At 41.4% G+C, this 25,558-nt stretch overlaps 1 protein-coding gene across 1 annotated transcript; it reads left to right on the top strand.

Annotated features, from left to right (window-relative positions):
• Positions 1-319: 319 nt before the first annotated feature.
• On the top strand, positions 320-24,288 carry slc1a4 (solute carrier family 1 member 4). The gene is made up of 8 exons (XM_038737154.1): positions 320-975; positions 8,498-8,540; positions 10,210-10,275; positions 16,924-17,090; positions 18,010-18,243; positions 19,390-19,584; positions 19,750-19,884; positions 20,657-24,288. The coding sequence occupies exons 1-8, from the start codon at positions 461-463 to the stop codon at positions 20,895-20,897; spliced, it is 1,596 nt and encodes a 531-aa protein (XP_038593082.1). The 5' UTR covers positions 320-460; the 3' UTR covers positions 20,898-24,288.
• Positions 24,289-25,558: the final 1,270 nt, after the last annotated feature.

The raw sequence follows: 25,558 nt of genomic DNA, 5'->3' as shown, positions 1-25,558 counted from the left end.
GGGCGAATCCTTGTTATTCTTAAGCACGTGGTGATAAGATAGTTAAATTGTTTTTAATGTTCTTAATCTTTACAAGAGTCTCAGGACACGGAGGGGGAAGAGAAAAGCCAGGTAAATAAATAGATGAGCGCAGTATTTTTGTGAAACTGTCGTCCTTAGTGTTTTAATCACCACATGTTTACAGTCAGTACAGGGCAGTGTGCCACATTGCCAGAGAACCCGGCAATCTTCCCCGCTCTTGCATCATTTGCTCTTGGTATTTGTACCGGCTTTTGTGCGCATGTTCCACTGGCTTTTTTGTGTCGTCGCTCATTCTCCATTGGCTCTCTCTCCGCTCTTGTGCTCAGCCCTCACACCGGTCCATCCTTCTCACAGCAGAGTGCGTGCGCCAAACGTGTGTGTGCATCTGGCAGCTTTGGAACCGGACTCAGCTTCCCACGTTTCTCTGAAGAGGAAAAATATGGAGAAAAAGAGCGAGATCAACGGGCATGCCATGCCCAGCTCGGCCTCTACCGACCGGATCCTGGAGAAGAGGGCGCAGAGGAGCTTCAGGGAGAAGCTGGTGGAGTTTCTGAGAAAGAACCTGCTGGTGATCATGACGGTGTCCGGGGTGCTGGTGGGCGTCGGGCTCGGGATGATGGTCCGCAACATGAACCTGACCAAGGCGCAGATGACCTACTTCGCCTTCCCCGGAGAGATGCTCCTCCGGATGCTGAAGATGATCATCCTGCCCTTGGTCGTCTGCAGCCTCATATCCGGCGCCGCCAGCCTGGACACCCGCTCCCTGGGCAAGTTGGGGGGCATCGCAGTCGCCTACTTTCTTGTGACCACGCTGATCGCCTCGGGGATCGGGGTGGCCCTGGCCTTCATCATCAAACCCGGCGTGGGCGCAGGAGCCCTGAACACCAACAGCCTGGGACTGGAGAGCGTCAGCAGCAACAAGGAGACCACTGACTCGTTTTTAGACCTGGCCAGGTACATTTACATACTGATATGGAGGGCGCTGTTGAATGTGAAGCAGATTGGTGTGATATTGTAGTGGTCTTGAGGGGAATTGCGTGCCTCAGGCGCAGGGAACACTTGTTGATTAGCAGTGGCACAATCTAATTAAACACCCACGTTATTCTTTTTGATTGTCATAGACTTTATCTGTCTGACAACATGGTATAGTTTTTGCTTGTGCATCAGCATGTGTAGAGGATTATGCACTTGTGGATTTACGTTTCCCCTTCTAATTGATTAAAAAAGTTAACAATGAGTGCGTTGTGTAACTCAGCCTTGATTTGCAATTCAAATTGAGAGTGGTCAAACTGAAGTTAACCCAAGTTTGGGGTACTTTTTCAACTTCTATTCCGCTACAATGTACTCACTCCACTAAATGTATTAGACAGCCACAGTTACTACTTACTTTGCACATTAAACATTTACATAAAAACACATGACTATCTTATAAAATATCCCACATTGTTACAGATTAAATTACACAAAAGTACATAGAGCAGCTTTAATTAGCTCCAGCTTGACCAGCTCCAACAGTAAAATGCTGCATAATGATCCACTTTTAAGTGCATAATAAGTACTTTTACAAATAATACTTCTTCCATACCTTTACATAAGTAAGACTTTGAATTTAGCTCTTTTGTTTATAACAGAGAAATTCTTACATTGTTGTAGCCTAATGCGACTTTTACTCAAGTAAAGGATTGGAAGACTTCTTCCACCACTGAGTTCAGCATGTCGCCTAAGGCAATGAATGCCGCTAAGGCTTTTCTTCTTGCTTTGTCACTCAAGTGGAAAAGGAAAAGGGGAAATGTATAGTGGATTTTTGCAGAGGCATGTTAAGATCTTGTGGTCTGATCAAGTGGGCAACCTAATTTGGTTGCCAATTCTAAGAATTGTAGCTGTGTTCAAGTGTTTGGCAGCATTATACTTTTAGCAGCAGGGTAAGTGGGGTGCCGAGCCTCATCAATGCCTTTTAGTTGTTGTCATTATTACACAGCCAGGTTTTGTGTCCAAACAAGGTATTCTCCAAGCCCACTATATATCATTTTCCACATCAGTGGGTCCTAGACTGTAGTCTAAGGGCCTCTAGGTCTAGGATGGGACAGCAGTGGTTAGTGAGATGCTTCCAGAACAACCTCAACACTATGTTCAGTTAAAGTTAGCACAAGACCCTTCTTCTTTTGGCTGCTCCACATAGCAGGTCATCTGTTTCTAACCGGGCCCCGCCCAACAGGGCATGGAGATCTGATGATCCGCATATGATTTGGCTTAGGTGTTTTACGCCGCATGCCCTCCCTGACGCAACTGTCCTCATTTATCTGGGCTTGGGACTGGCAATTAGGAATGCCCTGGCCTGTGCATCCCTAGTGGCCAGGGAGCAACCCGGGGTTTAGTGTCTTGCCCAAGGACACTTTGACGGTCTTTGTAGCAAACTCAATATTTTGGTACTGTACATACTGGTGCTTTAAGCAGACTGACTTGAAGCTGATCTGATAGTATGGCACGTTTCCAGTTCTACTGAAGCACTACATATCTCTCTGTGTGTGACATGATCTTACGTCTGTGGATTTAGTTGGTGACACTGAGGTGTCAGTTTCAGTGTCCTGTGATGGCCAAAAAGCTGTATAGATGATAGTCTATAAATAGCAGCATACTGGCCTTCAGTGATCCATACAGGAGGAGCCCTAATAATAAGTTCTCACAGTGTGAGGGAAAGCTGACAGCTGTTTAAAGAGTGAAGAGTATTTTGGGGAAGGGAAAGAGGTGGGGCGATAAACCCAGCAGCACTGTGTAGTACAAACTAAACACAGTCTGCTGCTGTCAGCACTTCTTATCACGATAGCAGGTGGACAGTCTGTTATTAGTCGTACACTGTGGATTCAGACTTTATATTTGTACTGGTGACCAGTTCTTCAAAACATTTCAGGAAGGACTAGGCCAGTACAGGATTTGAAAGCCATTTCTGATATATTCTTATTCCTAATGCTGATACATTTGGACTGAAGCTGACACTTTGGGGTGTTTTTAAATGGGATAATTTTCATTTGCAGAGGTTACATGTACAGTGCAGAGCGTGAAAGTGTTCAGCAGAACCTTAGATTTGAAATCTTACTGGACATGATGTTGAAGTCCAAATTCTGTCTTAAGCGGTTCCTCATTTTCTCTGTTAGGGGACAACTGGGATTTATATGGTTTCTCTGTCAGCACACTCTCAATACATGGACACACATGTCTCAGAATCTTTGAGCTCCAGCAGGAGGGTGAATCACATTTAAATGTTTGTATAACATAAGAAGAGGCATTTCACTCTCCTAAAAATATGTAACACTACTTTTTTTTTTTTTTAATATTGAGGCAGTATCGTCTTTGTACTGGTTCATTTTTTAAAACAAACACAGTTTCACCTAAAACCAGTTAATTAATGTTTTAGCTGCAAGGGATGGCAATGTTGCTAGGTCAGTCCTCTACTTTGATCCACACTGAAAAATCTCAACAACTACTAGATTGATTGGCACCAATTTGTCTATAGACATTCATGGTTCTCAGATGATGTGTCTTGCTGACTTTGGTGAGCCCCTGATTTTTCCTCTTGCGCCATCTTGAGGTTGATATTTGTGGTTTTGATGTCTCGAGAAGTATTGGATTAGATTAGATTAGAGCCATTCCATTTGGGATGCACATTCATGTCATACACGGGATGAATTCTAACATCTTTAGTGATCCCCTGTCTTTTCATGCTGCGCCACCATCAGGTTCCAGTTTTAAGATGGCCAATACTTCGGTCAACCAGTCCTCAAATCAAACGACAGAATACGTTGTTAAAGTAAGTAGCCAGCTACATTAAGGTTAGGGGACCATGGTTATAATAATAAAAGGCAAATGAAGCCCCATTTCTCCCATGTTAAAATTTGGTATCTGTACATCCAACCCGACCTCATCCCTACACAGACTTTGTTGCTGGATAACAATGTCGTTTTGGGGCATTGTTGACATGGCTTATGCTGCCATTCTTCATTTTACCTGCTAAACATTAGCATGTTAGCATTGTCACTGTGAGTATGTTAGCAGGCTGATATTAGCATTAAGCTCCAAATACTACTGTACACAAACATAAACAGTGTCAATAGCGTACCTGTAGACTGTTACCCGTGTTATATGAACCCGGGTATAACACCAATGTCACGTTTTGCTTCGTCTAGGCGCTGCAGGGTAATGTTTTCAGCATGCTCTCAATCTAACGTCAAGTTAGCAATAATATGCAAGGTCTGTTTTGAAAATAAAGCTTTTTAGAGATGTTAAGTTAGTGCACCACAATATTTCCAAATTTGTCGCACATCATGTCATCATCTTGTCTCATCATGTCAAAGTTGGCAGACATTTTGCTAACTATGAAGCAAAGCATTTCAACACCAAATTAAGGATCACATTCAATAAAATTAAGTAATGGGAAATTAATTTCAGTTTTCTTACTCGTATTTCTGTTTGGAGAATGAATCTTAATTTGGAAATGTGCCGAGCCAGTAGAGAACATCTGTCAACTGTTGCAGTAAGTGTTTGATTGAGAAAGACACCACAAAGTCAGAAATACTCCTGACCACATTAGCTGAACAACCCATTTCTGCTGCTTTTAAATTAAAAGGATCATGCACAGTGTTTGGGTTTGATTACTTAGGAAATGGAGTTGTTATGTAACAAAGCTTCATAAATCAGTCTACAGAGAGGAGGCAGTGGGGCTCAGGAGAGGCTCTGTGGGGAAAATATGCTAGCTCTGGTTTCCCAGGTTTAATCCAGATCCTTGCCTCGGTCATGTGATAGGATGACCACCTTCATGGAAAGAAGAAGAGTGTGAAGCCCTGTGTGGGTGAAAGAATTTAATCAAACAATGGCATTTCTTAGCAGCATTGGGAAATAAAGACGTTACTAAGTGAAGATATCGTGGCCACCTGCTATTATGGCCAGTGAAGCTGTCATATTTAACAGCTGAAGGAGCATTTGGCCGTGGACTGAAGGCCGAGTTAATGGGGGAGGTCATGAGGTTATGGACTGAATTGCTTGGCTGTGGTCTGGCCATGGGAATAGATGTGAGCAAAGTCTGTATTTCTTTGCACAATACAGTGTGACCCCAGAGGATAAAGTTACAACAAACACAGACTAATACATGGAAAAGGCTTGCAAGCTTCCAGTAATCCCTGTATGCTTATCTTACAGTAGTGAAAATAAACTCAGCATGGTGCCTGAGTGTCAAGTAATACGTTTTCATAATAGATTAATAGTTGTAGAAAAATAGTATGATGTACATGGTGATGATTGTATATGGGGTTCATTGTGTGTCACAAATGTGCAGATTTCACGTTTCACACTTCTGTTTGATTCCTTATAAAGTTTAAGTTGTCGTCCAAAACTGTTGTTGTTGCTCTTGTGCTGCCCCCTCTCCTCTGCTGCTCTGCTCTCCTGTCCAACAAAAACAAGAAACACCTGAATGGTCAAATAATCAAGATTAACGTTACATTAACTAGACTGGATATGTGTTTGAGGAAATTAGAAAGTGAACCACCACCATCAATTTTAATGAGTTTCTTGACAGCAAAGTCGCTTTCTACATGTTTATACTTGTTGAACAGGTGTATTGATTAACTATTGGCCTTTTTACTCGCAAAAGTTTTATTGCACTTACAGTAATGAGTGTAGTTGTCATTGTCGATCCTGCAATGTCACGCCTTCCCACTGGCTGTATGGGCAAGAGCTGGTTTAGTGGTGCGTACCTACTGTTTAAAGTGGACTGACATCTGCTGTTACTTTTGATGCTATGGACTTACACAAACAAGAGTCAAACAGCACAAGAAATGGCATGAGGCAAATATTTTAATGCAATGAAAACATTCCAAATAATTTTTTAGTCACACTGGCAACATGACTCTTGCTCCTCTCCCGCTTGACGCCTCTCCTGTCCATCCCTGAACCCACCATGTCTTCATTGTCCCCGGAGTCAGAGTCCTGGTCGTAGGCACTGTAAATCACCTTGGTATTGTATTCCCTGTAATCAAACTGGCCTGTTGTTCTTGGAGTTGGTCCCTGTTCAGTCCAGTTCTATTGTTCCTGCCTCAGTCAGCTAACAGGACTGCTAAGTTAGCAGCATGGCTAACTGAACTAACGGCGGTTAGCTGTATTTCTCACCTGATATGTGATACGCTGCCCCCTATTTTTTTGGAGTATGAATTTGACACGTCTCAATTTCTCCACAATGCACCTTTAACCTATAATCTAAACTAAACTAAATTAGACCTGTGTGAGATGAGGAAATGTAATGTCTAAATGTTGAATTGGTTTTCATAAGGTAAACACACCTGCTTGGTTGGTGAAGTGTGGTGAAGAATACAATTGTTAACACAGAAAGAGGGATCTAGATGAAGGTTTCACCCAGGTAGCTTGCTTTGTTAATCTTGACCTTTGGTTAACCCTGATCTTTGATGCTATAGAAGCTGGTCTAAAAGGAAACGGACCACGGTTCTTGCTTCACATACTGCCAAAACTGTTTTCATGTCAATAACATGATCTATCATTCATTATAGAGTAAATATCTCATGTTAAGTATTACACTTCTGTGGGTAGTTATAGACAGTGACACACCAAATGTGCCCAAAACCCAATCTTCAAGTTACAAAACTGCAATAGATGATGTTCCATTACTTCTGGATGGATAGGTCAAACAAACACTGGACTTTCATCCAGGAGACCATGGTTCGTGTCCCCAAACCATGACCATATTTTTAGACCTTACCAAGTTCAACCAAACTTCTGCACCTTCTGCTTGGAACCTTCTTCAGAACTTGTTGAAACTGACTGCCTTTATTTCTTATACACAGTTTGTTTCAACTCTGAAGGATATGGAGCAGGTGAACATTGGTCAGTGTTGCTGTTTATAAAGTTGTATTTGTATAAAGATTTTAATCTCAATGAGACTCACCTGGTTAAATAAAGGTTAAATAAATAAACCGCTACCATTTCACGTAATTTACTTCACGTGTGTCACTGTGAGTCATTGGCCATCGACCTATTGTATCATTTAGATATGGGGATGGGTTGCTTCCTGCGAAGCTGAAAATGCAACACAATTTATTGTTTTAAATAGAGGTGTTTAATCATGGCTAAAATAGAAACAACACTGACTAACTTCTTGAATGGTGAAAAAGACTACTGTTTATATGAAAACTATGGGTCCAAGGGTAAAATGTTCTCACTGGAAGAATGACAAAATTAAACATCCTCAGTGTGCTGTGGATGTACACCAATGGAGGAGGAGCTGCTCACATATGAAATAAATGAAAACCTATTGTGAATGATGGTAAATCAGTTTCAAGAAGCAAAAACATAAGTATTAAATCTTTGGAAAAAACATTTAGTCGTCGCTTTGTCAAGTTAACCGTTAGTGTTACAACAGTAAGGTGTTGATTTTGCTAATTGCAAAAAGATACTAATTGCAACAAACTATTCTAAAACAACTGGTATATATGGTGTACAATTGCTATAGGGGAGTGCATGCAACCTGACAGGAAGGCTGGCAATGAAACAACTATTACCTCTTATGTTTTATGTTTTTAGAGTTAAAAAACATTCAAGTATGTCGGCCTTTGGCTCCTCCACACAAGCATTTGAGTATAATCTAAATATAATAAGAGTAAGTTTGGGGTACGACGACTTATGACTTAAAATTACCATGGGAAGTTATTTATATTAGGCGACTAGAATAATCTTAAAAGAGAAATAAAGACTATCTAAGGCTGAATGCCAACAAGTGATTGTTTATCAGGGCCTTCTAGAAAGACCCATATGAGGGTTTTCTGAGCTAATTGTGCAGCTGTTTTTCTTTTTTACAGTCTTGTGTATGTGTTTATGACTGGTAATTTAAACATATTAAACAATTATGTAAAATAAAAGTTAGTGGCATTTTATTTCTAAAATTTTAAAATATACAGGCCATAACCAAACACTGTAATCTGTTGATAGGCTACCGGACAACACATGACTAAACTACGTGTCATCATTCATTTTTATGAAAGATCTTTGTTCCCTGTAATCTCTGTCTATCATATAAAGGCAAAATGAAGAGTAAATGAACACAATGAAACCTCCAGGAATATCTTATTCCAGTAAAGACCCTGGTGATTTGTTTTAACAAAAGATGAACCAGACAGTAGATCAGTGCCGTAACAACTGCTCTGTCAGGGAATTTAGGCAACAGTGGACTTGATGGAAGATTCTGGGAAAATAGCCAGTGCATGGAGTGTGTGATGACAAACCAATCCTGTGAACAATTTATCATTCAGATAAGTTAACCACACAGGTTTGAAAGACTTTCTGAGGCTAGCTGTTTGTTTGTTTTAATAACAAACCACAGGCTTAAATATTGCCCGAATTTCTGGTCAGTTACATGAAATCAAACAGCAGTAACTGTCGTTTTCTGTGGATCTAATTTGTTTTTCTCTTCCTTTCTTAGGAATTTATTCCCAGCGAACTTGGTAGCTGCTGCTTTCCGTTCTGTGAGTGCCAGCACTTCACCACACCACATAGTCCTCACTATTTCACCCCAACCCTTTTTATTCCCATGTTCTGTCTGTTTTTCCTGACCACCCGTGTCTTGTGTGGATTGTTCATCAGAATTTATTTCACCAACCACGCGGATGCCACTCCACATTCATTTACAGCGGCTGTAAATCCTGGCTGTAGGGCTGAGGCCCGCATAATGCCCCTTAATGAGGAGACATTAAGAATAGAGATCGCTGCTCTCCCCTGCTCGCCGTAACGCCTCTTTTCCTGCTCCCTTACCAGCCGTTACCATGGCGAAGACCATTCCATTCCAGCCAGCCTAGCAACCCACCTCGCCTCGGTGCTCTTGAGCGTGGCCCGCTCCACTTCCAAGAATTATGATTGTCTATTACGGCTAAAATAAGACCCAGGAAAGTTCAATATTTGGGGATGCGGGGATACAAAATGGCTTCTCACGACAGTAAATGGAGTTTCAAAGTACAGCCAGGTCATAGAGTTCAAAATTCACCCCCACCCAGCCTATGCTGTTGCAGGGCCCCTGTGGAATGGGTCCAACTGTGGCTTAAACTAAAACAGCAAAGGAGAGGGGAGATTTGCACAAAATGACAAGCAGCTAGATGTTTAAACAGACATTTAAATAATTGAAGTGTAAGACTTAGTTTATGGGAGACTAGTAGTTTTGGGACTACAGCCATGTACTGTATGTCACTGCATGTACATGTATGATGCAGGTTTCAACAACCTAAAGCCTCTTTTAAAGTCCATAAAGAACCTTTATCCTATAAGTCTGTATATGTCTCCTTCACTGCTGAAAGACTGTCTGAACTTCAGCGGACAACATCAAAGTGGCCTCTAACTCCATGCAGACGCTGCACTCCTTGGAAGAACAATGAACAGACATTGTTCTTAAGTAGGCTAGTGTCATTTTCAGTTGTCTTCCATCATTTTCACACCTTTTTCACCATTCATCTGAAAAAACACTCACAAACAATATAAATATGACAAGAGTTACATGCTGTAACTATTTCTTGGCGACGGCCAGGAGCCGTGACTTCCCAGAGTCTTGACGTCCTTGTGAGTTTGCCAGGCAACTAGCAGAAACGCTGCATTGAAGAGCTGGGCATCAAGAAGTAGTTACACAATGTAACTGTCACTAAAACCTCCAATTCATATATTTACATTTCAGGCTTTGTGGCATTGTTTCCATTGTTTCGGACGTGACATTGAAATCGATCTCCTCATCTTACGCTCAGCAAAAAAAAGGAAATGAATGGATCTTCCAAAATTTTAAACTATCCCTTAAAGCACCTTCACATGCACACAAGCTTTCCAATAACGTAGGACTTTATTTTATTTAGGATAACATAAGTAACATAGAGAAAACTAGTTATTCAGCTCCCCTTTCTTCTAAGGTGTCTTTCTGCTTGCAGCTTTGGTCGACCGACTTTTGGAATACTCCAGAAACCAGATCATACCTGGGATACTAGTGTGCATGTAAAACTTCAGTTTACACATTTACGTGTACTTTATATGAATCCTTATAGTTGTTGCATGTTGACACTGTAACTACACGTTTCAGCACTAGAATGCACTTAACAAAAATGTATGACTGAACAGCAACAACAAAATTAACTGCAAGTTTTCCTTTCCTTTACGTTGCAGTATGCCACTGGCTACAAGATGGTTGCTGTAGGGAATGACACCAATGGGACCACCCTCTATCAAAAGGTATAAACACTAAGCATCCTGTGCACATTCACGCACACATGTGATACATGTGCAAAATGCTAAACATTGCACCTTTGAAAGGAAAAGTCTAACAATCTCTCAATTTTAAATTAAAACCAGGAGTTACTCTTGAGAACATGTTTACTTTGAGCGTTTTTTTGTGTGTATGTGAGTCAATGGGTATGGGTATGTGAGTATGGGTACAAGCTCACTAAATAAGCACTATGTGAGAGACTGATGGATTACTTTGTTTAGTGAGAATTGGTTCAAGGATGACAGGTCCGCTGGTGCCAAATAACCATGAGATCCCTAGGTTTCAGAAGTCACGAACACTTACTTACACTATGTGTCAATTCAAAGAATAATTTCACGACACTACAATCTTATTTTAAATAGCTCAATAAATCATTAAAATGCATTTTAAACCAGTGAAGGTACAACACTGAAGAGAAAAAAAGGAGGGAGAAGCTGAACTATGATGGACAAATACATTTATTTGCTCTGCTCCTAAAAGTGAGGGTAAGTGCAAACATGCAAAGAGCAAATATCAGCTGATGAAATCTTATGTAGCCTGCAGAGTTTATCTCAAACACACTTTTTGTTTATTCAGCGTTTATCACCAAAAAGCATTTTAAGCTTAACACACATAATAGAATATATTCCATTTTTTCTGTGTCTGTCTTAATACAATACCCACATATCATATACAGCCCCCTCCAAAAGTATTGGAAGGCAAAGTCCTTTGTTTTTGTTATTTGTCTTTGTCCTTTGTTGTTCAGTCATTGTGACATTTGGGTTTTAGATCAAAAGATGAGTATGAGACAAGAGTTCACAATTTCAGCTTTTATTTCCTGGTATTCACATCTAGATGTGTTAAACAACTCAGGATATACCACCGTTTGTATTAGACCACAGCATTCTTAGGTGAGCAAAAGTAATGGAACAAATAATCTTTAAGTAAATAACATTTAATATTTGGTGGCAGAACCATTGCTTGCAATAACTGCCTCAAGCCTGCGACCCATCGACATCACCCAAACTGTTGCATTCTTCATTTGTGATGCTATTCCAGGCTTTTACCACAGCTTCTTTCAGTTCTTGTTTGTTTCGGGGTGTTTCTCCCTCCAGTCTCCTCTTAAGGAGGTGAAATGCATGCTCTGTTGGGTTAAGGTCAGCTGATTGACTTGGCCAGTCTAAAACCTTCCGCTTTTTCCCCTGACGAAGTCCTTTGTTTTGTTGCCAGTGTGCTTTGGCTCATTGTCCTGCTGCATGATAAACTTCCTCTCCATTAGTTTCAATGCATTTCTCCGAAAATTGGCAGACAAAGTGTTTCTGTCCACTTCTGAATTCATTCTGCTGCTAATATCATCTATAAATATCTATGAGCCTGTTCCAGAAGCAGCCATGCACGCCCAAGCCATGACATTACCTCCACCAGGCTTCACAGATGAGCTTGTATGCTTCGGATCATAAGCAGTTCCTTTCTTTCTCCACACTTTGGCCTTTCCATCACTGCATCAGCATTAATCTTGGCCTTCTTCCTGCTGATGAGTGGTTTGCATCTTGTGGTGTGGCCTCTATATTTCTGCTCTCTGACTCTTCTTCCAACAGTGGATTGTGATACCTTCACCCCTGCACTGTGGAGGTCGTTGGTGTCACTTCCTGATGTTTTGGAGGTTTTCTTCACAGCTCTCACCATATTTCTGTCATCAACTACTGTTGTTTTCCTTGGCCGACCTGTTGGACTGTTGGACGTCTGTTGCTCAGTACACCAGTAGTTTCTTTCTTTTTCAGGACATTCTATATTGTTGTGCTTGCTGTGTCCAATGTTTGTCCAATGGCTCTGGTCGATTTTCCTTCTTTTCTCAGCTTGACATTGGCTTGCTTTTCTCCCATAGACAGCTCTCTGGTCTTCATGTTGGTTTATCCTCTTTAACAGGAAATGCAGTCTTTATATATTTGAACCAAGTCAACACCTGGGCAACAAGAAACATCTGTCAGTCACATGTTCCAATAGTTTTGCTCACTTCAAAAATGGGTGGGTTCAAACAAAGGGTGGTATATCCTGAGTTGTTTAACCCATCTAGATTTGAATACCAGGAAATAAAAGCTGAAATTCTGAACTCTTGTCTCATACTCATCTTTTGATCTTAAACCCAAATGTCTTCAGTGAAAAACAAAAACCAAGGAATTTGCCTTACCGTTCCAATACTTTTGGAGGGGACTGTAGATGTTGGAAGAGTAATCATTCCCTCTGTCCACACTTGCCATGACCAGGTCCCTTCATAGTGACACTACATAAATGCGCTACACAATCCACAGGCCATGTTCAATGTAAAACTACACTATAAAATAAAGATAACATGCTTAGGCTTGTTCGGTTGTCCATGCAACAAACCATATATCACTAACAGGATGAACAGTATCCCTCCACCACAGCTTAGCAAGGACACAAATACTGCAATTTTTAGAGATAATGACTTAATTTGACCAACTCAAACTGACAAAACGTCACAGAAGCTTCAGCAGCGTCATTCTGTTGTTTCATGCTCACAATTGAGCGAAATAAATAAATAATAAACTTTCACCTGAGGGCAACGTCATGGACACCTCTGGGGAAAGACTTTCCAAAAGTATGCATCATTATCCTCACTTGTTTCTTTCTTTGTGTCTTGTCCTTTTTATGATGGTGGGCTTTTCACACTGCTTTTGAATATGGCTATTTGGAACAGGCGTACACTTTAGCATTCAGTGTCCATTCTGGTCCGTGTCCAGACAACATGGTCCATTTGAAGCATACGGAAACCTCTAAATCCCTGGTGGGTTTGATGGTGCTTGCTTCAGAAATGGCGAATGAGTCCAGCTTTCTCTGGGTAGTGATTCTCCTTTACTTACTTAAGTTTCTGTTTTTGTTGAGTGATGATTGTTCAGTCAGTCAAGAGTGTTGGCCAGTGGACAGGTTAGCTTGACCCACCAGATATCCTGCGAGGGCCAGTGAGGAAGATAAAGTGTTTGTCTAAACAGGGAACAAACACAGCTTGGCACAAGGCTGGTTGCAGATTTTGAGATTGCCGTAACAGATAAATGACAAAATACAAACTGTTGGATGAAAACGTTTACAATAGTAGCACAAAAGTTTTTTTTTAGCATTCTACCATAGAAGCACCATTTTAACTGCTACAAAGAACCATTATTAAGTTCTCTGCAGCACTTCACTCAAATGGTTCAACACAATAGATACTAAAGAACATTTGAATGTGTAAAAAGCTCTATAACACCAGTTTTGAAATAACTTGTATGACTGACGTCCTGTCCCGCAAGTCAGAGTTTCCATTTGATCCAATATGCTACATTTTGAACAAACAGTAATAGTCTTTTGAATCCAACTATTTCTCTCCAGTGGCCATGACTTGCCTCCACTGATCCAGTATAAGGGAACAGTTGGAGGATCAGATCATGGCATTGGTCCATGGTATTTGTCTTGTCATGGGTCATGGTGGACAGTCCCCCCAGTGCCAGGGGATGAAGCTGGTGTAGCTGTGGGAGAGCTCAGGACAATGGAAGGGGATTGAGCTCAGGATTTGTCCCTGTCTTTACTCGTTATCCATCATCCAGCTCACTGAATCCTCAAACTGCCTCCAGACCTATGCACCCGCGAAACCTCCGTAGCAAGAGTTGTGATAGAAACTACTTAAATACAGCACCATTGCTTGACCAGCTTCCACCTCCATAATGAAAGGCTACAAATGAGGTCCAAGTTTAAGCTTACAGTATGTGACCAACACTGAACAACTGCTGTTGTGTTTCATGACCTAAGAAACCGATCTTGTTTGATCAACATACATTTTTTGGCCATACTATCAGGGGGATCATGGGTCAGTGCAAAAGTCGTGTTTGTCCACCATTTTGGTACAGACTGAAATATTTCAACAAATAATGAAGGATTGCTACTGAACTTTGTACAGATATTCATGGACTTCAGTGATCCTCTGACCTTTCCTCTAGCACCTAGTGAGACTGGCATCTTGGACTGGAGTAAGATGTCTTGGCAACTGTCAGTACAGTAACTCAATAATGAATGGAGCAGGGCCGAGGGTAATCCTCCATGTAGCTGGTCGGTGTGGTGACACATGACTCAGTTGGGGACTGGAGAGAAATGCAGGGCTTTTAAGGCAGTGCTGATAGGCATGATGAAAAACAGGTGTGTCAATCAGTCTGCCAAACAGGTTAGTGCACGCATTGGCAAGGACCCACCATGGTCACACCTACTGCTGCTCTCTGCATGGAGAGGAGAAGTAAAAAGGAGAGAAAGACAGAGCGACAGAAAACGAAACTAACCAGCCATTCACATACACACAAAAGAAAACACAACCACCCGTAAAACCATAGCCACAACCAAATCATGGTTGTGCTATCGTGACAAAATGTGAGCATGCTAACATTAATACCACTTAATAAAGGCAGCACCTTTAATAAATAAGTCAAAATCAAAATAAGTACAACTAAATTAAGTAGCGTTAACACATTAATTGGTACAAAAGATGAAGTAAAGGGATAGCACTCAACTTCAAGGTATCAGAAATAATATCAGTGTTCGAACTAAATAACAGAATTTATTAAATTTAATTTAACTTTGGCACAACCCCTAAAAAAGGAAAACTGTTAATTAATTAATTCAGTCTCAATTCTGGAAGTTGCTACTACGTTTTTGACTCGTGAGTGACAGTTACAGTTACAATTCATACACAGACCACATAATCAGCTTCATTGAAGGAATAAATTAAAAAAGGAAAGTTTCACCTTGTGGTTATGGGAGAAAGTTGCTTTTGGGAGAGGAGTGAGACACAGCCTCGATTCTCGTGTGGGCCAGCTTGTTGGATCTCTTGGGCATCCTCGGGTGTGATCAGTCCCATTTGGCGACTAAGCTTGAGCCGGCAGCAGGCTGATAACATCTTCGGAAAACCCAACATGGGCTTGCTGGAGGTGTGGAAACAGCATTTGCCAGAGTTGGTCACATGTTAGAAACACAGGCGTTGAACAGCCAGACTGGAGCATAGCAAACGAAATAGTAAAATAAAATCAGCACATGTATCAGGTAGGGGCTGAGCGCAGTAGAAGGGAAACAGAAGTGTGGACCGACGGTAGGGCAGAGAGGGGCCAGGGGACCTCAGGCGGGCAGCCCGAAGGCAGAGCAGATAGGGAACAGGGCACCTCAGGTTGGCGGCCTGAAGGCAGGGCAGAGAGGAACCAGGAGACTTCAGGGGAACAGAACAGTTCGAGAGGTAGACCCGGAAGTCGATCCAATGGGCCAAGTAGAAAGGGGGGCAGAGCAGTTCGGAGGGGAGACCCGGAGGTCGACCCAACAGACAGAGCAGATCAGGGGGTCGGCAGGACGGCCAACTGTAAGGGCGGAAACCCTCTGGAGGCCGAGCAGGAGGCTGACGGCGAGGACTGGAACTCTCTGGAGGCTGGCGGTGGAGGCAAAACCCCTCTGGAGGCCTGGCAGGGCCTAAGTCCAGCAGTGAAGCAGCACAACAGGAAACCAGGACAGGACTCCCGGGCTGAGGACCAGCAGCACGGTACTGGAACCCATGGACTAGACAACTAGGCTGGAGACCAGGGACTGGACTCGGGGAGCTGGCATCGACTGGACCACCAACGGAGCTGATGTCGGTTGGTCCTCCGACAGGGCACGAGGAGCCGAAGTCGGCTGGACCACCAACGAAGCTAATGTTGGTCGGTCCTCCCACAGGGCACGAGGGGCAGGAGTCGGCTGGACCACCAACATAGCTGATGTCGATCGGTCCTCCAACAGGGCACTAGGGGCAGACGTCAGCTGGACCACCAAGGGAGCTGGTATCGGTGGCTCCACCGACTGAGAATCAGCCAGGACAGGAACCACCGCAGTGGCGCTGGGCAATACAGTCTCTTGCGGGTTAGCCAACTGTGGTGCTGGAGGTCTGGGCCGTAGAGATGTCTGATGAGTCCATTGTTGGTGGTGTCGTACTATCACGTAGGGGCTGAGTGCAGTAGTAGGGAAACAAGTGTGGACGCAAAATGCAGACACTAAACAAGGCTGGATCAGATTGCAGGTTTATTCAAACTAAGGAAGTCACTTACAGGGATGCCCAAAACAAAAGCAGAGTATAGAATCCAAACACTGGTTAATCCAACAAAAGGCTAGGTAATCCAAACACAAGGGAACAATCCAAAAATCCAGGGAAACAGAGCACAAGGCAGAACTCTCAACATATGATGACACCACAAGGACAGGACACAACTGAGGGCAATATATGCACGGGCACACCACACACCCAAGCAGGCAGGGCTATTAAACACAGGTGAGACACATTAGGAATCAAGGTAGACAGGAAACAAAGTTAGACAAAAAAAAATACAAAATAAAACAGGAAGTAAAGCTACAGACAATACACAAGGCTATATGTAACTAAATACAACAGAAAACAAGGATGCAATGCCCAACTAACAAACCTAAACATGAACAGAGAGGCAATGGGTATCTCTGGAGGCCGTTTCCCATGTTTTTTATTTTTATTTTAACCAACCAGAGGGTTCTTCAAAGATCTCTTTCCCACAATCTCTTCACTATGTTCTGTCTCTACAGTCTGACTCTGCTGTGTGTTTTAGGTGCCTGTTGGTACAGAAACAGATGGCATGAACATCCTGGGTCTGGTGTTATTTGCCATGGTGTTTGGCGTGGCACTGAGGAAGCTGGGAGATGAGGGGGAGGAACTAATTCGTTTCTTCAATGCTTTCAACGAGGCCACCATGGTGCTGGTGTCTTGGATCATGTGGTGAGTACAGCTGGATGCATATGGGTTTTAAAAATGGTATTGATAGTGGTGTATTCGAACTGCATCAGGTGATCCTTTGTGACAATACTCAATAGGTCAAGGATCGAGAATATCTTTACTGTCCCTGAGGTGCAATTTGTTGTACAGTCAGAAAACAACCATCAAACAAGCAATCTATGAATAAGCAAAAAATAAATATGACAAAAGAAATTACACTAGGGACCACAGTTAAAATAAAATAACCAACAATAAAAATAGAATCACAATGAATTATTTAAAAGGCCAGTGACAGCTGGGACAAATACAATTTTGGTGTCCTGTATCTACGGCCTGAAAGAAGCAAATTGAACTCTTTAGACAGAGGATGGCTAGGATCAGCCAGGATTGAATGGTTCTTCTTCAAAGTCCTAACCTTATATAAATGTGGAAGGTTGTTCAGAGCTGTGCTTGCAATTTCCCCGCACACTTTGACCAAGCCTTGTCGAGAATGTAAAACAAGAATAAGAATTTTTTTTTTTTTGTAAAAGTGGTATCAACATTAAAACTCAGAAGCTTACAATAAAAATGCATGCGATGATGAGCCTACACACAGCTAGTCATTAATAGCAATCCAAAATAGCAGTCCAAAGGGGACAATGTACACCACTCTAAAAATGCCGCTACAGGGCCATGATCAGGATCGTCACTGCTCATGAGGGACACAATCACTGAGTCGTCAGTAAACTTAAAGATATGACACATTTTGGCTTTGACACTCACTGTTGTACAGCACATATAAAAGAGGCCAAAGGACGCAATCCTGTGCAGTAGGTCAGGATGAAAAGGAAACTGACTATACCAACCGTTTGTTGATGTTATCGTTCTACATTCCTTTTGCTTTTTTCTTTCCTGGTAAATTCTTTCCTCTTGTGTCTCTCAGGTATGTCCCTTTTGGCATCATGTTCCTTGTCGGAAGTAAGATTGTAGAGATGGAGGATGTGATTCTTCTGGTTACTAGTCTGGGAAAGTACATCTTTGCTTCAATCCTGGGCCACATTATCCACGGAGGCATCGTCCTGCCCCTCATCTACTTCGCCTTCACGCGCAAGAACCCCTTCAGTTTCCTGGCAGGCCTTATCACGCCTTTCACCACTGCCTTCGCCACCTGCTCCAGGTATACAGTCACATCAGAAAGATGTTTAAGATGGGTTTGAAATGAAATGAGGGGTAGTAGCAATGCACAGCAGTAGTAAGGCACAAGTAAAACGTTTCACCCTTTTAGCTTTGTCTTTAGATTTACTCTTGACATCCTGCCCTTTCTTGTAGCTAGTTCCACTATCTGGGGGGAAAGTTGTCAAGTTGCACTCAAGATCAAAATCTAGCAGGTTGAAATGATAAAATGAAATTTAATAATGAGCTGTTTCTTACTAACACGGCAACCTTATCAAGCCCAGTTGAACAGCTACTGTTAAATCAGACATGAGTAAAACAGAGGTTACACGTCTTCCAAATGTTATTCTAGAGTTGAGAAACAAAAACAGAAGCTCAGCAACAGACATCCATTCACAGCAGGCGTACCGAGATAGACTGGGCGCTGCCTGATGACGTTTCTCTCGTATCTAGGCAACACAGTATCTTAGTATCTTAAAGGCACACTTTACAATTTCGGCTGTGTAGGATGATATTCTCAACAGACATTTCTGTCCATTGATTGGATTTGTTATACAATATTTTCATAATGATGTTCGGACATTTAGTCAGATGTTAAGTGGCACATAAACAGTGTATAAACAGGTTCTCAAATACTTGCAAGGATTAAAACTGTCTTTTCATATTACACAAACTGAAATAGTTGGTGGGACCCGTTTTTCCTGCATAGAGAATTATGAGGCCAGTGAAATATCATCCCACCTCAAGCTCTTGGCAAAACTCTGATAGGTGTCTTCATGTCAAACACTATTTTCTTGTAAGCGTTGATGTGGTGACGCTGTATCGTAATCAGCACATCGCTCTGGGAAAGACGTTGTTGGCTGGACGGCTTTTCAAAGTGAACATGCCTGACAGCGTTTCTATGTCTTAACTGCACAAAAGACACAAAATAATCACTACTCTTCCCTGCCATTGAATGTTTAGTATAGCTGTTTAATACATATTACCAGAAGGTGTTTTTTTAATACAGTTCAAACAGAAGATAACATTAGTTCATTACAATACCTACATTTGAGAACATGACTGATTAGTATTATTTCACCTGAATGGCTGATAAAGATGATATGATGAAAATAATTATGCTCCATCATCTCTCTCTTTTTCTCACCAGTTCAGCAACTCTTCCGTCTATGATAAAATGTGTGGAGGAGAACAACGGCGTGGACAAACGCATCAGCCGCTTCATCCTTCCCATCGGGGCCACTGTTAACATGGATGGGGCGGCCATATTCCAGTGCATCGCCGCTGTCTTCATCGCTCAGCTCAACAATGCTGAGCTGAACGCTGGACAGATCTTCACCATCCTGTGAGTTCAGCGGATCATTAAACATTTTCTTCCATTTGCTCAATATAACTATGAATTGACACACACAAAAATCATCAGCTTTGTTCTCACATTTGCCAGCAAGTTAAAGAATCATATTAATTTAATCTAATCCACATGGATATTTTATTATTTTATTATTTATAGGGTGACAGCCACAGCCTCAAGTGTCGGTGCGGCAGGTATCCCAGCAGGCGGCATCATTACCATAGCAATCATCCTGGAAGCCATCGGCCTGCCGACCAACGACCTGTCCCTCATGCTGGCTGTTGACTGGATTGTGTGAGTAAAGCCTGTGAACCCACTGACACACATCTGATCATGTCTGGACACACGTTTCCAACGTTACAGTAAGAAAATATGACTAGGGTTTCCCGACTGGTGGGCCGGCAGGAAGAAACGAAGGGAAAGGGTTTGTTGAACATTTTGTTGTATTCTCCCAAGCCACATTTGTTTGGCGGTATCAGAGCAAACACACACAGCAGCAGGTTAAAAATGAGTTCACCTACATAAATGCTTTACATCCGAAAGAGCATTCCTAATTCAGAATACAGGTCCCGGGTCCCAGATCACCACTCTGAAACTCTTGCTCCAGTCCATGTTGCCAAGCTGGTCGGCAACATGTACTGCTGAACCGAAGCCTTGTTTACCAGCTTCTCACTGACCCGCCCTTCTCTGCTTCTGATTGGCTAGTAGTCCTTAACTAGGAACTGAGCATGTGCAACTCCCAACGAAAATCATTTAGAGACAAGATGTATCACTCCATAGCTGAAACGAAGCCTTCAACACAGGGTGAAAAGAGGAGCTGCCGAAATGTGCAGTATGACAAACAATATGGTGCTTTGTGAAAATTAAACCATGTAAACCTGTTCTGGTACAACCCCTAAATAAGATTTTGAACCTGAAAATGAGCAGAATACCACCTCTTTAAATTACTAACTGATGAAAGATAACTCAAAAGGTCAGAACTAACGTCAACCATGTAATCTAATATCGATGTCTGCTGAAAGTAGACTCAGGCCTCAGCTGTCTCTTACATCCATTTTACTTACAGGGATCGTACCACCACAGTGGTGAATGTGGAGGGCGACGCTCTGGGAGCTGGAATCCTCCACCACATCAACCAGCGGGAGATGAAGAAGCAGCAGGAGCAGCAGCAGCAGGAAGGGGAACTGGCCGAAGTCCGAGTGGAGGCGGTGGCCAATGTCCACGCGGAGGAGGAGACCTCGCCGCTCGTCACGCACCAAACCAAAGCCTTAGATGCCATGCCAGAAGCTATCGAGTCTGTCCTGTGAACTCAGCAAGACTTTTTTTCTTGCTCCCTGACCTTTGGATACTTCTGACGTTGCTGCTGACACCATTCTGACTTAGTGTCCATTCAAAAAACAAGTTCACTGATGGTTTCACTTGTGAGGAGAAGTCCCATCCTAACCGTGCAGAGCACTGACAGTCTACAGTACACCTAGTGCTTCTGTTGTGCTTTTGTAATTTGGTCACATGGGCTTGTGTCTCAATAACTGGGTTTCCATCTAAGCATTTTAATCCAAATTAGGATATGATGAATTTAACAATTATTGATTTTGAAAAAATATTCCCTAATCTAGCTAAAAAGTAAAATTTTATTATTATTATTGTATTTTCAAACATTTTGATTAAAGCATTTTGCGATAAACAGTGTTAGAAACACACTTTGTGTAAAATGTCCTCAAAACATTCCCATAAATGTCGTAGCTGTGTTTTTCTCATGTACTGTATGAGACGCTCACAGCCATTGGTTTGTGCATTGGAACATCATCAAGTACATTTTGTTCTTTGATATCTTCAGACAGCAAATACAATGACCAACACTAACTATAGATCACTAACAACTTGCCAACTGCTGCCATGTCAAAGTGTCTAAATGCTTGACAGCGTCTGTCCTAACTTAATTACACGTTTGGGATACCTGTTCAATCACTTCAACTCAGTTGTTGAAAAGGATGTTTTTGCATTTTTTTTTGTTCAGCTCATTTGCTTTACATTCTTAGGAAACAGCAAATTCTGTCTTTCAAAGTCAACTCAGATTGAAAAGGGGACTGTGTGGTCCCAGGTTTGTCATAAGTGGTTTGTTTACAAGATGTGCCCAGAGTTTTGTTTGCTGACCGTCTGCAGACAATGTCAAACATTAACCCTTGAAATGACAGGTCAAGAATTTGACCTATTTTTAAACAAGTCTCATGCAACCTTTAGCTAGTGACAAACACTATGGTAAAGCATTTTGAATGTTTGAACATTTGACGTAGTGTGTTTATATACATACCATTGTGGTATTGTGGTGTGAGAAAACCCATTGATACCTGTTTTAACCCCTGACTAATCCTATTTATCCCTGAGTAAACAGAACCTTGGGGTTAATGTTCTCTAAATCCACGATCCTCTAACTTAATACCATGGGGAAATACCTCATAAAAAGCCAATTGCAGGTACATAACTTTACCTGCGTTTGTTTCCTAGATGATATCAGCATTTTCCAAGCACGTTCCTCTAATATTGCAGTTACCAGCGGTAACTATATACCAACTATATACCAGCGGTATATAGTTGCTTTACAAATTTGCTCCTGGAGTCTGTGTACTAATAATGGCTACACACTGAATACACTCAGATTGCTAACTCTCAAAAGCTGCATTTATGCATCAGCACCTTTTGGAATTAGCGCAAATCAGCATGTATTGGCATCTTACTTACCAATTACAAAATGCTTTCAAACAATACATTAGTGCGACTTATTCATAAAAGTAGCAGGTAGTTTTGTTTATACATTACAGAGGAGTTCGGTCAGTAGCAAGTTTGTTTGGGGTGTTGTTTGCTAGCTAAAAGCAATGCATTTTAACATGCAGCTATCAGTCAGCCAACATGTGGCTCTTATGTCTTAGCTATTGTTTGCTTAGCTAATAAACCAGTTGTTTAGACTAAGTCATGGTTAGCTGACCTGATACTGGAGTTAGCTAGTAATTGTAACAAATGAAACAGATTGTACGAAAATATTTAGATATGGTGAAAAGATCAGCTCTTAGTCAAAAACAGAACAAAAATGAACATTATATGTTGAGACCTGTTGAGACAGCAAATTACTAACTAGGTAAATGCAACCTGCTATTGTTGCTCAAAAGCTGAAGACCTCCATATCTAAAGGCATCTTGACAAGCTTACGGGATCTAATTACAGTTAACTAAACATTCATTTTGCAGGTACCGTAAACACACTTGTTTGTCTGACATCGTGAAAACACTCCAGTCTCACATTTGTTAAAGAACAGATATTCAACTTATGGTTGTCAGTAAGGTCAGTAGTTCAGGATTAAGACATCCAAGCAGAGACTTCACTCAAAAATCAAACCTTCATCAAATGTTTACACACAAATACTGGACCAAAATGCACGATGAGTTCACATCATACTGTATGTCATTATTTTGTGAATCCATCCTTTGATTTCAGAGTGTTTTTCTCAGTGGTGTTTCAGAGGCTTGCACCGTGATGTTAGCCTGAAAGTTATTAATGTTTGTTAATATTTTTATTTTAATTGTTTTTAAGAACAGAGGTGATGTGCTTGATAGATCATTTTAAAGGGAACATTGGTCATTGCCATTATCATGGCTCACTTGGTATTTACTGTCGGGTGCTTTTCCTTGATCTGGGGATAAGAACTGTGAGACTAGACTTGCACCATGCTATAGTTGATGTCAGTGCAGTATGATATAAGGTTTGATGTGAAGGAAACTGCCAAATTTCTGATGGTTTAGCAGAAAGTCGCTCTTTAGGATGCAGGACTTGCCTGAAAGGATGCGCCTCTGCTGCCCTCTAGTGGTGGTGACATTAATGTATTAGTGTGAAAGTAGTAAACTGAGGATGTGCACCTCTCAGAGTTTGCTTGAACCATTTTTGTGTCTGTCTCTAACACTTGTTTTCAGCTGGCTTTGTTGAACGATAACTGTGCTAATATTTCCTATTTATTTGATCTATTATTTAACATTCATAGGGAACAGCTAGCGATCAGACTGCTCCGGACCCGAGTCTTGTGTTATGCTCTATTTTAAAGTGAAGACGACTAAGAGAGACAGACATAGCCTGATGTCATGTAAACTTAATGTGTTATGTTGCTGTCATCTAATGTCTGAGATGCTCATAATGACGTGGTGGTGCTGCTTTAGTTTTGAGTCATGGTGTGTATGTCTCCTTTAATGAGGAAGTAAGCTACGTTTGAAAATTTTTTACTCATCATTTGAGTTTTAACAGATGACTTTTCTAAGCTAACAACTGCTCTGTTAACCTAAAGCTGAGTTTTATGACTAGAGTTTGTTGAGTATGTCGGGTACAATTACTTGCAATTACACATATTGTGGTAGGCCGACATGTACTATATATATATATATTTTGTTATTAATTTATTTGTAATTGATTTAACTTTTTGTATTATTTGTACTTTCTCCTATTAGTCAAATTTTCTATTGTTATGATCCAATTTTAATGATGTGTTTCTGATAACCTCTCATTAGAAACGTAGTCTGTTGTGATTTTTGTTTGGGAATAGCTGCTACCTTGCCTGTGCCATGTGAATGTGTAACACTGTACATCTGTCTCTTTGCTGTTGGTCCTGCTGTCTGTCAAAATTAAAGGTGATACACTACATTTTTCATGCAACCCAGATGAAAAGGCTAATGTTTTGGTTTTTTTACCCTTTATTATTAGGTCATATTGGATCAACACAAGCTTTTTGTCTTGTCTTTTTCCCCCTGACCATTGCATGCGTCTGGGTGGGGTTAAGATTGTTGGTCAATACTTCAGGATGGAAAAGAATCATGGTACGTAGCAGCAAGTTGTGACAAGGCAAAGTAGAGTTACAAGTCATGTCAACAGAGTTAGAAATTAAATTAGATTCCAGTGTCGAATGGAAAATTGGATGCACGTGCAATAAGTGAAGGATGATGTGATATTGTATTTAATCAACTGACTTGCAGCATAGTTTAATTATCTCGTACCTCAAGGGCTGCACTTAAGGGGTGAGGATCTTGAATCCTGGTACTTGCCTACTATGCTACGAATGGCTCAGGCCCATCCTACATTCAGGATTGCTACTCCCTCACTATGGGGGGGGGCTAGATTAATAAAACTGACACTGACAGTTTGTTGTCCTGCCTTCACAATGGAGGAACGAGCTTCCATTTACATTAGGACAGCAGAACTCTAAGCATCAGACTGAACTCCTCTGTTCAGACTGCTCCTTATCCCATGAAATAAAAATAAAAATTTCTATCTCTCATGGTTTATAAATGCAGCACTTGAAGCAGTCAGCATGTTTGGGTGGTCCAGCGGATAGCACCGTGGCCTCACAGCAAGTAGGTCACAGGTTCAAACCCTGGTTACCCTGACCTTTCTGTGTGGAGTTTGGATGCTCTGGTTTCCCCCACCATCAAAAACATGATAGGTTTTGTCAGTCAGTGCATTGACCAGACACTGGTGTATGTGACAATAAAATACCTTTACCTGAAGTTGATATATTTTCTGTACTCATTTTGGATATATCCACCACATGGTTGATAATGCACTTACTGTATGTTCAGATAAATGCTAAATAGTTGCAGTGGTAATGATCTGAGTCTGGCTTATTTATGGTGTTGTACTGGTATAGATCACGAGCCTGTCATATTCATAAGGCAAGGCAAGGCAAGTTTATTTGTATAGCAAATTTCAACAACAAGGTAATTCAAAGTGCTTTACAGAAAACATAAAAGCAACAGGGAAATATAAAAAAGTTTAAAAGCAACATAGGGAAATTGAAAAAATACAAAGAGTAAGAAAGATACATTAGACCATAGAAAGAGTTTGTTTGAAGATACAGAAGTTCAATAGTCATGAACACTCATGTATTTGTTTGCATTTATCAGTGTGCCTTACTTACAGCACTCCAACACCATGC

The sequence above is a fragment of the Micropterus salmoides genome, unplaced genomic scaffold, assembly GCF_014851395.1.
Source record: "Micropterus salmoides isolate LMB-PRFRI ecotype aquatic unplaced genomic scaffold, ASM1485139v1 Ms_hic_scaffold_22, whole genome shotgun sequence".
Classification (NCBI taxonomy): domain Eukaryota; kingdom Metazoa; phylum Chordata; class Actinopteri; order Centrarchiformes; family Centrarchidae; genus Micropterus; species Micropterus salmoides.
Note: the sequence above shows the minus strand (reverse complement) of the source record. Positions and strands in the feature narration are given on the sequence as shown.

Coding starts and splice junctions, on each gene's coding strand:
- slc1a4 (XM_038737154.1), top strand. CDS start 461: ATGGAGAAAAAGAGCGAGATCAACGGGCATGCCATGCCCAGCTCGGCC. Junction 976..8,497: donor TCGTTTTTAGACCTGGCCAG/GTACATTTACAT, acceptor TTCCTTTCTTAG/GAATTTATTCCCAGCGAACT. Junction 10,276..16,923: donor GGACCACCCTCTATCAAAAG/GTATAAACACTA, acceptor TGTGTGTTTTAG/GTGCCTGTTGGTACAGAAAC.